General features: G+C 33.4%; 1 protein-coding gene across 8 annotated transcripts in view; it reads right to left on the reverse strand.

Moving 5' to 3' along the window:
• Positions 1 to 17386, reverse strand: part of LOC149409807 (uncharacterized) — a 174999-nt gene that overhangs the window by 89262 nt on the left and 68351 nt on the right. For all 8 annotated transcript variants that reach the window (XM_089649297.1, XM_089649298.1, XM_089649293.1 and 5 more), the window contains exon 3: positions 14534 to 14565. In XM_089649297.1, coding sequence (XP_089505423.1) covers positions 14534 to 14560 — 27 coding nt within the window. In that variant the 5' untranslated portion in view covers positions 14561 to 14565. The remainder of the gene's footprint in view (positions 1 to 14533; positions 14566 to 17386) is intronic.

Consider the following 17386-nt stretch of genomic DNA (forward strand, 5'->3'; position numbering starts at 1 on the left):
AGGTCATTGGGGCTGTTTGACTATTTTTTTCAATCGCCAAATGATACTTGCTGAGCTGTCTGTAAATGACGTTGAAAAATTCGATGGTTAATGCAGAAACTATATAAAAATGCGTAATGTAGAAAAAAAAATTAAATATTTCAAATCGATAATTTTATTTCAATTATGAGGCGTCATTATTGTATCAATGATTTAATTAATGTCATATCAGAAGGTTAACTAGATATCATTGTAAACACATTTCACAAATAATGCGATCCTATCTCTGTGTGAATTTTAAATACAACAACAAAAATATAACCTTTAGCATTCTGCAAAGTACCTTTGAAGGTAATGTAATTTGTAGGTTAGGTTGATTCTCATTTGATTATTAAATTGGAAACTTCAATTTTATTATCTGTTATTATGTGAGAAAGATTAACAGTTTTTTTTAACAAATTCGCCATCGACATTTCAGACGCACAAAGCCGCCTCCGACAAATAGACGATAAAGCAATCAAAAGGGCAAAGTGAAGTGTATAAAATCAATTATTGTGACCGTTTTGTGACCCCATTGGTACCTAATGGCTTTGTTGTGTTCTTCGCCAATCGCAGAGCAACGATTCAAGAATTCATTTTTGAATCTGCACAACGAGGATTCAAACGCCGCTTGCGACGAGTGTTCAAGTACTTATTGCTCTGTCACAATTTGACAGTCCGATTGCTGTAGAAAATAATCAAGTTTCTATTACTTTGCATCGGTTGTGTTTTGCTATACAGTGGAAGTTGTATACTCATCTCAAGTGCCATTCGCCGAGAGATTTTATTGTACTAACGTGCCTCTGATCTGAAACTGACTGTATTATAGTGCAAATAACCGTAGGGTGACCCCACAAACTGATAATTCGAATACAAACTACCTTGGCTTTATTTTGTAATTAATCTATTTGGTGTGGGGTATTCGAATATATTCTCTATCGGAAATCACAGGTATTCATTAGGCAAAAAGGAGAATCAATCTCTTTTTCTCTGAACCCCTCGAGGTGTCGAAAACAGCCGCGTCATCTTACAGTGACTTAAATGGTATATTCGGACCTTTCCATCGGTGGATTGGCCCTTTTGACGGCGTCACCCAGTTTTCTATTATGATATTATTATTACAAATGTGTATAAATTTATAAGCTCCAGCTGCGTTAATAATATAAAAACAAGTTCCCTTTCCAATTAAGCAATTATTTGAGCATTTAAAAAAAAAATCCCAGGTCACCCGGATATTATCTGTTTCTTAGCTAGAGTAGATGCAATCGTTTGCGACAAAGGGCCAAAGGAATGTATGAGGTGATTGTGACCGATAGTATATTCGTTTTGCCTTTTTCATAAATGCGCAAATAATTGCTTGGCACTGGAAGTATTTTTTTTATAATAACGCAGCTCGAGTTTCCAAATGCAATTATTAATAATAATATTTCACCGTCCGAGTATACATTTAGGCATAACCAAGTTTTAAAAATAATTCACCAAAGTTTGGTAATTAAACATAACTTGATTGACTGCCGTAATATAATACCATATTATGAATACGAACCAAATTCATTTTTAGAAAACGAATTTTATAAAATATATTATGATAAAACCATACTAACAGACCAAACGATTAGTCATAATAGACCCGATATAGTTTTACATGACAAAATAAAAAATAAAAACTTATATCATTGATGTCGCTATTCCAAATTCCTGTAATATTCAAAAATCTGTTAATGAAAAAATAAGAAAATACACAGATTTAGGAAATGAGATAAAAAGAATTTGGCATTCTCAGACTATAAAAAATATTACCATTCGTTATTTCGGCTACTGGCATTATACCTAGCTCTCTCATTAAAAATTTAGGCGTATTAGATCTATCAAAAAATTTATATATAAAGATGCAAAAGTCGGTCATTTTGAATACATGTAGGATAACGAAAGATTTTTTTAAATATTTATGCTGAGGGATCAGTAGGATTTATAGGTCCAGTTAGAAGTTCTACCGAGCCGAACCCTCTGATATGAAAATATCTGGAGTTTGTGAATTATTTTCCCATTTGATCTCTGGTGAGTTGACTTGTTGTTCTTGTATTGTTTTGTATTTATTTTGCTTATATAATGCACTTGTATCATGTTGATTGACTAGATGATCATTTGTGGAAAAGTGTGTGGAAGGGTTTAGTTTTTCCTATGGGGAAGATTTAACCCGGACATAAAATCGGAAAAAGATAAATAAATAGGAAACAGTGATGCAATCAAAAGCGCTGATTCTTTTTTTGGAAAGGCCCAAATACACTATTAGTCATAATTGCCCTTTTGACAGCTTCAATTTGAGAGGCGCGTTTACCGCAGCCCCGGGAACCATTTATTGGGTAACCAACACCGGTAACCCCAAGTGGTTCACTGCGTTTGGTGAATTAGCATTGGAAGAGGTGTGTTTAGGATGCACCTGGCCATCAGCGAGGTAGCGTGTCAGATCGGGAGAAGCTGGTTTGAGGAGACCCTTTGACCTCTCTAACTGGTTTCTCGACCCATCGCCTTGCGCCGCAGTGGGAGGGATATATTCATATGTCCGTCACTCTTAGACACACTGACAGATTCCTATTCAACCCTCATACCTTCTACCTTCCCAAAACTTCCTTCCTTTCCTTAAAAGCATCCCAAAGTTGACAAAGGCTGTTAGGGAAATTATTTTCCCCAGGGGTTAATGTAAAAAAAGTTTTATATAATTATTTTATTTACTGGTTATTTAGCTGCTCGATGCGTTTTACGGCTTAGTCTGGACGTATCCATTGATCGAAACGTATACAAAATTGTGATTTTGTGTCATTCAAAAATCAGGCCCAAATTCCGTACGCGTCCCCCGCTTGACTTGCCCTGCTCCACCCGAGTTGCAAAGGCAGACAGGCAGTACAAATGCAGCAAACGGCCGCCGTATCGCCCAACACACAACGGCGCCCCTGGCCTACCAAGATGGCGGCACTGTTCACTGCATACCCCCGCAGCCCCAACCCTGACTGTTAAAAAAAAAGGCTTTAAAATTTTGCACATTAGAATTGTATGGTAAAAATATTGATAAAAATGCTTAATATCAGTGTTAAGATCAATTTTATTTGTAGCATTTTTTCTTTCAGTAATTTTATTGCAGCATTTTCTAACGAATTCTTTGGATTTGCATATAGGTAAAAATCATTTTGAATTGTTCGTTATTCTAAAATTTCTATTTTTTTGTGTGACTCGGAGTCCAGGGGAAAAATGGTAATCCCATTTGCGGAATTGTAATGGAGATGGGCAAGAGGATGGTTGGGACGTGTCTGGCTGATCAGATTGTATCGCTCGTATTAAATATAAGTTCACTCAGCGGTTAAAAAATTTCAAGATTTGTTATAAATTGATTTACGACGGCCTCGGCAGTCGAGGGGTAATGCTTACGACTAGGAAGTCGGAGGTCGCGGGTTCGAATCGCAATTAAATTTTATTTGATCTGAACAGCCAGTTACTCCCCTACCTTCCTTTTCCACATCACTTTCACCTCCTAGCTATCTCCAGCCTTACAACATTGCCCAATTGGGAATGCCATAGTCTCACTGGTTACAGACGGTTGGGAGCAGTTGGGACTCTTGTGCGGAATCACATTTTAAAAAAAAACCATAAGTTAGAAAGGTTTTTCTATTACGTGTTGAAATATCTCTAGCAATGGGTTGTGGTTTTTTTGTTATTATTAAGTGAAAAAAAAAGTTTTTAAAATACAGCATAAAGTTTATAATACAGTCAAGTAAAATTTATTTATTTTTTGTATTATCATTTATGTAAACAGATTTTTATTTTGTTGCTTTTAAGGATCATTTGAAAATTTATGAGTGACGCGTTTGGCTTTATAAGCAACGTTTAGAAAATTGATTAACGCGTATTAAAATCTATATTTTTTTAATTTGTATAACGGAATATAATATAACATAATAATTATTTCTTTTAAGTTATTCCAAAAATTGATTGGCATTAAGAAAATGTATGAGCTTGAATCAACAGCGACTTTTCAAATCATTATAAGCTACACTATAATAAGTCTTGTATGGGACTAGAAGGTTCTTCAAGAGAGACCAGATGCTAACTCTGTACAAATGAATTTGAGAGCCACCTCTGGGCTGGATCCCCAAAATACTGAATGGTGGAAATTCCGTCTGATTGACAATCCGTTGTTTACAGATGGATTGTCATCTCTATTTCACAGACGCAATGTGATCATGCTAAGTCTGTTCTATGGGTATTTTAATGGATTCTGCTCTAAAGATCTAGCAGCATTGATCCCCTATGCACTGGTGCACGTCCGTGAAACAAGACAGACACCGGCGGAAAACCAGCATCTGTTATTCCTACATCATTTGGGGCCTCAGCATCCCCAAAGATAACATGAGCCCAGAGTGAAATCATTTAACCCTCCTTTATGGAGTTCTGGAGGAAGTTCTCAAACCAAATCTGTCTCTAATTTTTCTATGATAAATTTGTCGTCTGAGCGTTGTTAACTTTACCTTCAATGACTAATACTCGTTTATTTATTTGTATTATTAACCGCTTTCGACTCTTACATAATATAACTTGTAGTGTAAGATGTAAATTATAACATGAAATTAGAATTGCGTCAATTATAAAGAGCACCCAAAACAGCAAAGGATATTAAATAGAAGTTTATAAGACAAGGAGTAAACAAAACAAAATGAGATCCTGTTTAAGTAATACAATATTAAAATGTCAAAAAATATTTATATACTTATGTATAAATAAATATATGTAACTAACTTAAGATAAAGATGAGGTACAGAGTAAATGCTTATGGTTGGGTATATTTTTAGAGAGTCGTATCAAGTGACAAACCTTTCATCGTAAATAACTAAGAATTTATAAGTCATAAAGAGTCTTAAATTCTTCAGTCTTTTAAAATAAAGTTTTTCAGTCTAGTGTTTTTACTATAGTGTCTCTGCGTGCAAATTTGTAAACATTACAAGTGTGTTTATCTAAAGTAACCTGCCAGGTAAGTATGTTTATCTCGTAATAAATTATACGGCGCCCTTGGGGTGATTTTTAACTAAAACAGCGCTATATAAGTTATCCAATTACGATTACTACAGGGTTTTCCAATAAGAGGTGTTATTTTAAATAGCCCGCTATTTCGGTAGATTTTACTTTTGAAGCTGTCATTTTTTTTACATTTGACAAGTAGAAACTACGCCATTAATAAAAATGGAACGATACATGCTTCAATAACGCATTGAAATTATTAAAATTCACTTGAGTGAATCAAATGCAAATCATCTTGAGTGATGAGGCACATTTCCACCTCGGTGGCTTCATCAACAAGCAAAATTGTCGCATCTGGGGCTCGGAAAACCCAAGAGTTGTTGTTGAAAAGCCTCTTTAACCTCAACGTGTTACTGTTTGGTGCGGTTTATGGTCCGGCGGAGTCATTGGACCTTACTTTTTCGAAATTGAGGCTGGAGCAACAGTTACGGTGAATGGATTGCGCTATCGAGAGATGATTAATAATTTTTTATGGCCGGAATTGGATGGTATTGTTCTGGACATCGTTTACTTTCAACAAGATGGCGCTACGTGCTACACAAGCAACGACACCATTAATCTTTTACGATTGAATATCAAAATAACACCTCTTATTGGAAAACCCTGTACTATGAAATGATAAGTAAAGTATATTTCATGCTGAAAAGAAATATAAATAAGAATCGTGTAAGTGTTACATGTGTTTTTAAAAATTGAAAATAAACATTGGAACTATTAGAAGCAACAACATTATACACACAAAACATTGTATGTAGTTCAATAGTAAGTCACGATATTGCATAAGAGTGTTCAAAGAAAATGATAGTAAGAATGATTTGCGAGAAAATGTGATTGATGTAACTTTTTATGAAGAAATTCGGATTGCTTTTATCATATTACAATTTGTACGACAGCTTTTACTTTGCGATATCTCAAAATATCAAGCGGGATGCTTGGATTTATCTTTCTGACAGACAGCTGTTTCGCCTGTAGATTTATAAACTGTTAAACTATTGAATTAATTAGAAGGTGATATAAATTTATCATTATTCTTTAATTTCTATTATTCTTCATGTGCACCTTTAATCACTGTATTAATTTAGCTATGGTCTGTAAAACATCCAATCTGGCGTAATAAAGGTTTGCTAAATGCAAAACAGTACAAAAAATTGTTTATTTTTATATTTATTAATATCAACCAATTTACTACAACCAAGATACGTTTTCATATTAGCTCATGTATTTGTTTTGTATTCTTGTTATTATGTACAATTATTGAAATCTTTTGTACAACAGAACTCTCTATGATGATTTCTATTTTACCTGCTTATATCGTTCATACTCAATTTATTTTGTTACGTACTATTTATTGTACTCCTGAAGAACTTACCTATAACAATGTATACATGTTATCAAAAATCTTTAAGGTGCGAATAAATAAATAATTTTATTTATTGTCTTGGAAGAAAGAGCTTTATCATGTTGATTTCTTGATGGAGAATGCTGCACACGAGTTCTACTGTCTGGAGCCAGTAGAATTATGGCAACCACAACTGGGGATTTTTGTGAGGCGGTGGAAAATAATGGTGGGGAGGAGAAAGGGTCAGAGAAGGGTGACCGGATAAATCATCTCAATGATAATTCATCACATCTTTAAAAAGTTATTAAAGTCATGGAAAGTGAGAGAGAAGATGAAACAAAAACTTTATTAACTGAGTTAATTAGGTTTTTTTTTCATCGTTCCTAATGACTTTATATCACTTTTTAAAAGTGTGTTGAATTGTCACTGCGTTGAGTTATCATGGAACCCAAAGAAGTACTTAATATTTGTTCTTTAAACTAGTTTCAATAAACTCGCATCTAGAATAATATATGGCACAAAATCAGATAAATTAACCTTCGTTAGCCAACATTTCGGACAGCGTTACATCATCAATCTGCCCTGATGATAGACAGAATCAAGGTTGGATAAACAAGAAGGAAAAGCAAAACGACGTGATAACCTAAAAATATATATTTAGAAAACTCTAACCTATAATAACCAAAAAAAAAAAACTGTCTGCGATTGTAACTCTGTTAACTCTGATTGTAAAATATGTTTTGATTACAAATGTCATTTTCAAAATTATTGTAAATAATAAGGAAGTTGAGTCCATTTTTTTTATTTTTTTTTATCAATGTTCGCATTCAAACTTAAATACTGGTATTTTTTTTTTTTTTTTTTAAGTTTGTTTTCATAGTTAAATTAATTCTCAAAGTTTAAATTTTATTAAGCCCGCCAAAACGAGCGGAATCCGAGCGGTAACAGGCGGGGTGTAGTGTGACGTCATTAGAACTGTGAAAACCACGTCGCTTAAGCATTATGTATGGAAAAAAATTTAATTCTTCAACAAGGAATTCCAGTAATTTTTTTACCAATGTTAACCGTCTATTATAATTGATGTTATTAAAAAAAAAAAGAAAATTGATTAAGATTTCATAGTTAAATTAATATTTTAAGTTAGAATATTTGCTTTTCACGCCCGATACGGTACTTGTACGGTATCGCCGTCGCTACTTGTTGACGTTCCCCGCGCGAATTCAGGACCACCGCGCAGAAAAGTAAAGACCAAAAGTAAAATAACGGTTTACAGCCCAGTTCACTGTGAGACTTTTCTGAGCGGCCGGCGGCCTGAAGTGTATCACATGCTTTGTGACATGTATAATAATAAAAACATCTAAGTTATGCAATAAACAACATATTATTATAAAGCACTATACGAATATGTATCTTTAGAAATCCATTTCATATAATAATAATAACAAATACGTACATATATTTGACAAACCCAAATAAACCTTTGGCCTATACACCTCTCTCATCTAAATCGACCATCTCTCATGTAATAGAAAGAGATGCACCATAGGTGTTCCGTTGTACGTACAAGTCACGACACATGTGACGACAGAATTCTTTCGACCAATCGTGGAGCGTATACAGTATATTGCTATTGAATGCTTTTTCAAGAACGTTTAACTAATTGTAAGAATAATAATATAGAAATATATTTATATATTTAGAATCGATATTTTTTGATCTACATGAACATATTTTTTATAAGTCAAAATATTTTTCACTCAACTTCCTTATTGTCTAAAAAATTCAGACAGTGAATGAAGTATTTTAAAAATTGGAACTCATTTATCAATAATTGATAATTTTGTAGCAATTATTTATTGATCTTGTTCTGATGTTTTCCTATCGTTTAATCGTTACTTATAGGTTATGAAAATCAGATTCCTTCAACAGCTGTTTAAAATCAACTCGAATCTATAATATTTTAAAAAGAAAACCAACGCTTAAATTGCTTCATAGTTCCCCTGCGTAGACCGTAGATCGTAGAGCCAACGCCCTGTAGCACCGTACCACCGTAGCACCGTAGATTCGTAGTACAATGGCGAGCAGCGTAGAGCTATGCGCGGTATACTGTAGAGTGACAAAGGGAGGAAGTCGCGCTCATAAGCGCCCAGCAAAGAGCTTTTCAGTGACATGAACGAAGCTATCGAGCGACGCGACGAACCCAAACTCCACTGAAATATGCGCTGAAACACTTTCAGTGATATTTTGATGTTCGTCAGATTTTTTGGTTGAATTTCATTCCATTTAATTGTTTTGGTATTTTGGATATTATGAGAGAGTGTGGTGTTATGGTCGTATTGTGAGAGAGTGTGGTGTTATTATTATGAGAGAGTGTGATGTTATGGTCGTATTATGAGAGAGTGCGGTGTTATGGTGATATTATGAGAGAGTGTGGTGTTATGGTCGTATTATGAGAGAGTGTGATGTTATGGTGATATTATGAGAGAGTGTGGTGTTATTATGATACTATGAGAGAAGGTGGTGTTATTGTGATATTATGAGAGAGGGTGGTGTTATGGTGATATTATAATAGAGTGTGGTGTTATGGTGATATTAAGAGAGAGAGAGAAGTGTTATGGTGGAATTATGAGAGAGTGTGTGTTATGGTGATATTACGAGAGAGGGCGGTGTTAGGGCGGTGTTATGGTGGTATTGCGAGAGAGGGTGTTGTTATGGTGATATTATGAGAGAATGTATTATTATGGTGATATTATGAGAGATTGTGGTGTTATGGTGATATTTTAAAACATAATTTTAATGTTTTAAATTGATCTCTTCAAAAAAATAGTATTTTGATGGATTAACAGAATTGGTGACGTTTTGATGATTAATTTGATAAAATTCAAGTTATTCTATTGAAATAGCGATAGAACCGAACACCCTAGTTAGTTATTTTTTAAATTTAGGAGATTAAAGTAATGAGATTTCGCAAATCATAGAAAATATCATTATTATTTTTAAGAGCGCCCCTGTCTGTACAGTATGGTAGGGGAGCTATGTACGCCACTCGGTTGGGCAGCGTTGTGAGGCGGGTTAAGGTAGGGGCTGTAGGAAGGGCTTTATTAATGCGGGTCTTGAAGAGACCAGGATTATTATTTTTTTTAAAGAAAGACAAACATTCCCGGGTTACGAATAACCTGAAAATATTTGAAAATCTCCTACTACCACCACAGTAAGCTGAAAAATTTTGCTTGTGTTGTGATGAAGGAATTAGCCAGCCGAGGAATTGAACACACTACGCCTGAGTGGGACCCAAGCGCGATGTCAACTCGACCACCGACCGGTCAAAAACGAGTCGAGTATGAAGATCTTACACAAAAACGAAGCCAAAATCAACTGTGAACGAGTTTCACGAGAGCAGGCTCCATTAAAATACCTGTAGAACAGACTCAGAATTCCCACATTTAGTCGTCAATTATAGATGGCAATCGGTCTGTTAACAAAGGATTGCAACCGCCCTCCTTTTGCACCGAATCAAGTAATTGATAAAATTTTGACATAAAGGTGGTAGTAGGAGATTTTCAAATATTGTCAGGTTATTCGTAACCCGGGAATGTTTGTCTTTCTTTTTAAAAAAAAAAAAAAAAAAAGGTTGTGATGAAATATAAATTAATCATGAATAATTCCGTAATGAAGGCTGTATGTCTATCTCGTAAGGGTGTTGAATGGAACTCGAAGTGTTGTAAGTTGGAAGGAAGCCAGCGCTCCATTATAACGTACTGAAAAGCGACGTTGGAATCGCTGAAAAGAATTCTACTGATGTCAGCCTTATGAAAGTTGTAAAGGATGATAAACATGATTTGTATCATTAATCTAATGCTTACTATTACTAAACGTTTCAGTCCAAACACAGGTAGATAAATTTGTGTATTTGTGAAGCATGTTTACGAGAGATGAAATGACAATAAGAGATATTGAACTAAGGGTAAATGCAGGTAACTCCATTAATGGAGGACTGAACGCAGTTGGCGCTAACAAAAATTTGTTTTATTTATATATATATACGCCTAAAAAGGCTTGTTCATAAAAGTGATACATGATGCAGTGTAAATAGGAGAATATCTGTATTATACAGGAGATACTGACAGTAAATAGGTACAAAACACACAATTTTATAATTGTGATTACAAGTATTATGAGAAAATATCAAGAAATAATTAAATATGAAGCAATATTAGTAAAACGTAAGAGTAATATAAAGTAAAAAAGAAATTACAACAACACTACATATAAGACAAATCATTAAAATTAATTTACCAACGCTACTCTAATTTGTAGGATTCGACAAAGTGTCGGGGTAGATTATGCTTAATTCTATAAATGGAGTCAATAAATAAATCAATAGCACCCCCATACTTCTTGCGAAGATCATGCATCCTATTGGTCAGTGAGTGTGTCTGATAGTTGGTCGTGTATGTATCGCAGAAGAATGTTATATTTTGTCTTGTATTCCTAGTCGGCACATGGAGTTTAATAGTGGCAATGATGGCAGGACTATCAATTAAGTTGTTAATGACTCTGTGTAACACAACCAGGTCTGAAATAATTCTCCTGTCAGACAGTGTTATTAGATGCAATTGATTCATCAAACTGACATAATTAATGTAATCAATAGGTAATTTTCATAATATCCTCAATGATGTCGATCTCAAGTGTTAAGGATTTCATTTATGTATTATTAAAATTTAGCAGCAATATATTTAAAAAAATATATAAATATATTACAATGTGTTTTTTAGTGCAGTTGAGTATTTTTGGTTTCAGTCTCTAATTGGTGTCTGAGTATATTTTATATTTCTGATATCCCTGGTAGGCAGAGATAATGGACCGCCACACTATTCTGTATTGGAAAATATTCCTTGCTTCATACACCATTATACACACTCTTCTGATATCCATAGATCCTTGACTTGTATTTATCGATGTGTTTTTAAATGTAAGTATGTTAGTTGCAAGTTTCTACATATGTAAATATATATTTGTCATTAACACAGTAGTTATAGGCCTTAGTGGTAAGTAACTAGATATAAGTGTTAGATGTAAGTCACTAGTTATTGTTATTTATTATTATTCAATAAATATATTTTTACAGCGCTCCTGAGGTGATTTTACACGAAAACGGCGCTATATAAATTATCCGAATATTATTATTTTGTGTGCACCTTTTTATTTGAGCTTCAAATGTTATAATATTATTGTGAGTTTTCAATGAGAGTGGGATTTCATTGCAGAGTTGAGTACCATAGAACATGGACCTTTTTTTGCCCAAAAGTTGTATTTGTCCTAAATCCTGTATCTAAATTTCGCTAATAAACAATTAGTTAATGTTAATTAAGTGTTAATCTCAAGTGACCTACCAGGTAAGTATGGTACTGTATATTATCTCCATATATAGTTAGTAATAACGCACAAAAACGGCGCAATACAAATCATTATTATTATTATTGTTGGCTATGTTTTTGACCTGGAGATCTAGTGCTTTTTTAATATATGTGTTAGTTGTTATTTCTTGTGTTTTGAATTTATGAACATAAACGAGTATTGTTTTAGAATAGAGTAAGATTTTAAATTTATAAATGGGATCCCTGAGACGTATGTGTAGCAAAACCATGTATGATCGTTTAGGTTAGAAGTGTGAAGATTCGCAAAGAATGCTAGGTTGGTGAAAGCGTAATGAGTAGGATTAAGAAAGGTACGCTTAAATGGTTTGAGCGTGTAGATTGAATGAAGAAAAGAGTGTAAGGAGAATATATAATGCAAATGAATGGTAGAAGAAGTGGGGAACGTTTCAGGAATGCTATGGCTCTTGGCAACGTTCTGTCAATTAATTAAGTCATATTATTCCAACACGAGAATCGAGAGGAACGGTCAGGATAACTGATAATCATTTTTCTCTTCCTAGGTGAACGTTTTTTATTATTTTATTTTAGCAAATTAATAAATCAGTCGCAGATTCGATGCGGTATTTGTGTTATTTCTGGAAAAGTACCACCACAAGGTCAGAAAACTTATTTCAGGAAACATTGATTGTGAGTCATCAGATTATTTCTATTTGAATATTTCATATATTGTTTAAAGTTAACCAGGGTAAAATTTTTAAATAAAATTCTACTTGTTCGGGATACCTACATTATTAAGCAATATTTGTTTTTAAATTATAGCGAATATTTAAACAGTGTACATACAAAATATGATATAAAATATTATATGTATAGTAAATTTTATTTCTTAGTCCTTCTCACTAGGGTGACCTGTGCTGAGACGGACTAAAGTAATTCATTTCTGTTCTATTAGTTTTCCTTGTCGTCGAGTTTTTTCATTAATCTCTTTCAGCCAGATTTTTATTCTTGATTTGCAATCATTCAAATGTTCTATTCGCTTTAGATCAGGGGGAATGATGTTGTGGAATTTAGTCGCAAAATAAATATAATTTCTTTGTCCGAATGTGGTTTTATGACCTGGAATATTTTTATATCATTATTATATGACCTAGTGTGATGAATATGCGGTATTGTAGATGATTCAGTATTTTTTAATAGTTTCAATGGTATATTTTTAGCATATTTTTGTTGTACATTTGGTACATCTTTATGATTCCTTTTTGAATTGTGTTTAGGTTATATATATATATATATATATACTTAGATACAGCAGATCCCCATCCTATAATTCCATATTCTTCCACTCAAATAAGTAAAACCTCAAATTGTATTTTCTATACTAAAATATTACAGTTTCGGGTTTTATTCGCTAGGTTATTCCAAAAATAAATATAAATATTCATGGTAGACTTGCAGAAAAGCCAATAGATGTCGCACATAAAAATAATAATAGGGTTTATATTAACCGAAGACACTATCTATATTGCGGTTAGTTTGAGTTGAATTTTCCGATCATACATAAAGGATAGCAGCCGATAAAAATGTGCTGTGAGAAAAATTATGATATTGTTGGTAGTTCTTATTTGAAGTAACTAACAAATTAAACATCACGCCGTTTCTCTGCAGGGGTAGGCAGAGAGGACGGACCGCCAAACAAGTCAATCTTGTCACACGATCCTTGCCTAATTCAAATTCATACAACTTCTCATACATACTCTTTTATTATCTGACGCATGGACCCACTCAAGTATCTGATTGACTTGATTGTGCCATGTCTTTCTCGGGACTACTTCTACTTCTTCTTACACTCCTTTCTTCGTTCATTCGCTCTACATTCCCAAACAATCAAAGCGTTTCTTTCTAAATCTTACTCTTTCTTATTATGCTTACATCAGCTTTGCATTATTCAGTTACAGTTAAATAGAGTCCCATTAGTGCAGTTGATAGAGCGCGCTCCGGAAAGGTGAAGGTCCTGGGTTCGAGTCTAAGATGCGACCGTATATTTTTCTGTATCAAATTGAATTAAATATATTTACTTCTAATGAAAGTTCTATAGGGTCACAATTGACTGGCGGTTTTTTAGTGGTTATTTTTTTTTTTTTTTATATATTATAGAAACAAACAGTACATGATTTACAGAGATGAAACAATATATAGGAATAAGATACTTCATGTTGTGTACCTATGATATAATTCCTCGTAATGTCTGCTAATTGGTATGTTTAATCCTTAATTACCAGGTGACTTGTGTACTTATAGGTGTAGGTATAGGTGTGTGTGTGACGTGTGTAATGTATGTGTGTGTGTGTGTGTGTGTGTGTGTGTGTGTGAGGGTGTGTCTGTATGTGTGCGCATTGAATAGTTTAAATTATTGACATGATGCCACGTTTGAATTTGGGCAGTGAATCCGAAAAAATGTCAATGTTAGAGCTAAGAGAAATATTATTTAGAGTATGAAGAGCTCGGTTAATTGGCGAATTAGATGCTGCATTTGTTTTATAATTTAGCGTGTGGAATAGCACTGTATGTCGTGTACGTTTCAAAGGTATGATGATTGGTTGGTTGACGGTTTTTTAATGGTTTTTGAATGGTTAATGGTTTTTTCTGAATAAACACATAATTTTGAACAGACATCAAATTTTTGTTATTAATTACGATTATGTATAGAAAACATAGTAGTTTTTCTTACCTGTGGAGGTAGATGAACCATGAGCATTGGCCCTGAAAGCAAAAAAAGATAAAATAATTATTAAGTGGACTAAATTTCATAAAATAAATTGTGATATCCTTGATTTTAGTGCATGAGCTCACCCATAGATGGCACTAGATTAGTCAATTAGGTTACCCATAGATGGCGCTTAGCTGCGAGTATTTTAGAGACCGAGGGGATAATAAATAAGGAATGACACTTAAGATATTGTCAATCTATCACATTAACATCCTTGTGAAAATATTACTAAATATTGATATAAACTTTATTAAAAATCTGGTCAAATTATTAGTTTTTCATTTAATAACCGGACTAGAGACCTTTAAGAGGAAGCTACAAGCCAAAAAGGTGTATATTCTTGGTATACTTTATATTGTAGGTAATAGGCATTAAAATCGCTCGACAAACGGAGTCTAGAAACGTTCGATTTCAAGCAAAAAACTGGTTTTTATTTATTTTGTAAATAATTTTATAAGAAAGCAAAAAAGTTAATCAAGTAAAACTGTCACAGATAATTTTTGCTATAATACTGTATTTTTTTAAAGTTGTTTCCTTTACGCGTTCATATATTTCTATTGAAAAAATATATTTTATGGTAGTTTACATTTATATTTTTTGTTGAGTAATTTATTTTTTTATTTGTATTCTACTCAAGCGAAACGATAGGAAAACCTTCAATTTATCTAAAGCATATTTTTGGTATTCATAATGTACACCAATTCGTTATAAAGATTAATCAAAATAGTGATTAAGCTTCGCCTTAAGGAATGATTTGACCAATTTAATAACAAACTATCAGTAAAGTACGAATATGTTGTGAGGAAATCGGAACACGTGTTCTTAAAAATAATAATAATTTCGCATCTCGTCCATTATTTATTCGGACAAGGCTACCTGCGTTCAACACGTTTTCAGATATATTCTGAATGCCTAATATTTCACATTGATAAAAAAGCATTACTCATTATTCTCTGTATACGCGTGGAAAATTCACAGTGTTTTTTTAAATGCTACTTAGGACATCTGTCGAGAGATTTTGCGTTATTTTAAATAAATTGTGTTTTATTAAATATTTTCACGCCTATTGATCAAAATCATTTCTTTTTTAATATTAGGGCTCTCCCTCTGTCATTCGTATTTACTTATATCCTTATATCCATATATCCTAATTTTCTTCTTCTTTTTGAACGCTTACTAGGTAGCCTTAATGCAAAGAAGATTACTTAAAAATTTGGATAAAAAGTATCGAAGAATAAATTCTGTTTATTTCGCTGATATGACGCGAAAGTGGATACTAGAAGAAGTCCGGACGTCCCAGGAAGACATGTACAAACGGTTTAAGTGGATTTGCTTAATTACTAGAAACAGCTATGCCGCCTAACAAATACATTCGATGTAAAATAATCGAACTATGCTATATTAAAGGGTCCCTTGATAACTCAACACAATGACAATTCAACACATCTCTAAAAAGTGATATAAAGTCGTAAAAAGCGATGAAAAACTAACCCCAAAAATATAACCTACATAAACTATTCAACCTAGTTTTTGTTTCATCGCTTTTCATGATTTTATATCACATTTCAAAGATGTGTTAAATTGTCATTTTGATGAGTTATCCGGTTAGCATGTACAACTACAAACGCCTGGAGTATAGGCAATATGCATAACACAAAAGTTATCAAGATTGCAAATATTTTATTTTAAGGAGTTTAAAAATATATTATGGTTATTTTTGGGTTAATAAGTCGTGTTGCGGTTTCTCCTTCTTTTAGGAAACGTTACGGACAAGCGTTACAGTGTCCATCCTAATCTACAGGGTTTTCCGATAAGAGGTGTTATTTTGATATTCAATCGTAAAAGATCAATGGTTTCGTTGCTTGTGTGGCACGTAGCGCCGTCTTGTTGAAAGTAAACGTTGTCCAGATCAATACCATCCAATTCCGGCCATAAAAAATCATTAATCATCTCTCAATAGCGCAATCCATTCACCGTTGTTGCTCCAGCCTCATTTTTGAAAAAGTAAGGTCTAATGACTCCGCCGGACCATAAACCGCACCAAACAGTCACACGTTGAGGATAGAGAGGCTTTTCAACAATAACTCTTGGGTTTTCCAAGCCCCAGATGCGAAAATTTTGCTTGTTGACGAAGCCACCGAGGTGGAAATGGGCCTCATCTCTCAAGATGATTTGCATTTGATTCACTCAAGTGAATTTTAATAATTTGAAGCGTGTATCGTTCCATTTTTATTAATGGCGTAGTTTCTACTTGTCAAATGTCAAAATATGACAGCTTCAAAAGTAACATCTACTGAAATAGCGGGCTATTCAAAATAACACCTCTTATTGGAAAACTCTATATAATAATCAAAATAACAAATTTCGGCTGTGGGTCTGTCCATGTTGTAACTCTGGTTCAATGAACTCGGATTTGTTTTAAATGTAAGTGTCATTTTCAAAAGTGAAACTGATTGGATCAATAATTCAGACAAGCGATAACAGAAAATTATTTTCATTATAATAATTTCAGAAATGCCACTACATCAAATATATTTATAATTACCTACTTCATATTATTCGTACTACTAAATTTTAATAATATATAATTGAAATGCTCAGAACGGGAGATCCCAGTGGGGATATCCATCTCTATTTGGTACAAAAAGAGAAAATAATAAAACTTTTTTTATTATTGTTATTTGTCTTTTTTTCTTCATGCAAACCCCCGCCAATATAATTAATAAGGATTAGAGAGTTATGTAGTTTCACTGATATTAACAATGTTTACAGGAAGAAAAGAACCATATTTCAACATAATTTCGTTATTTTTTG

Source organism: Hesperophylax consimilis, chromosome 29 (assembly GCF_061612785.1).
Source record: "Hesperophylax consimilis isolate HC1 chromosome 29, BYU_Hcon_1.0, whole genome shotgun sequence".
In the NCBI taxonomy this organism is placed as follows: domain Eukaryota; kingdom Metazoa; phylum Arthropoda; class Insecta; order Trichoptera; family Limnephilidae; genus Hesperophylax; species Hesperophylax consimilis.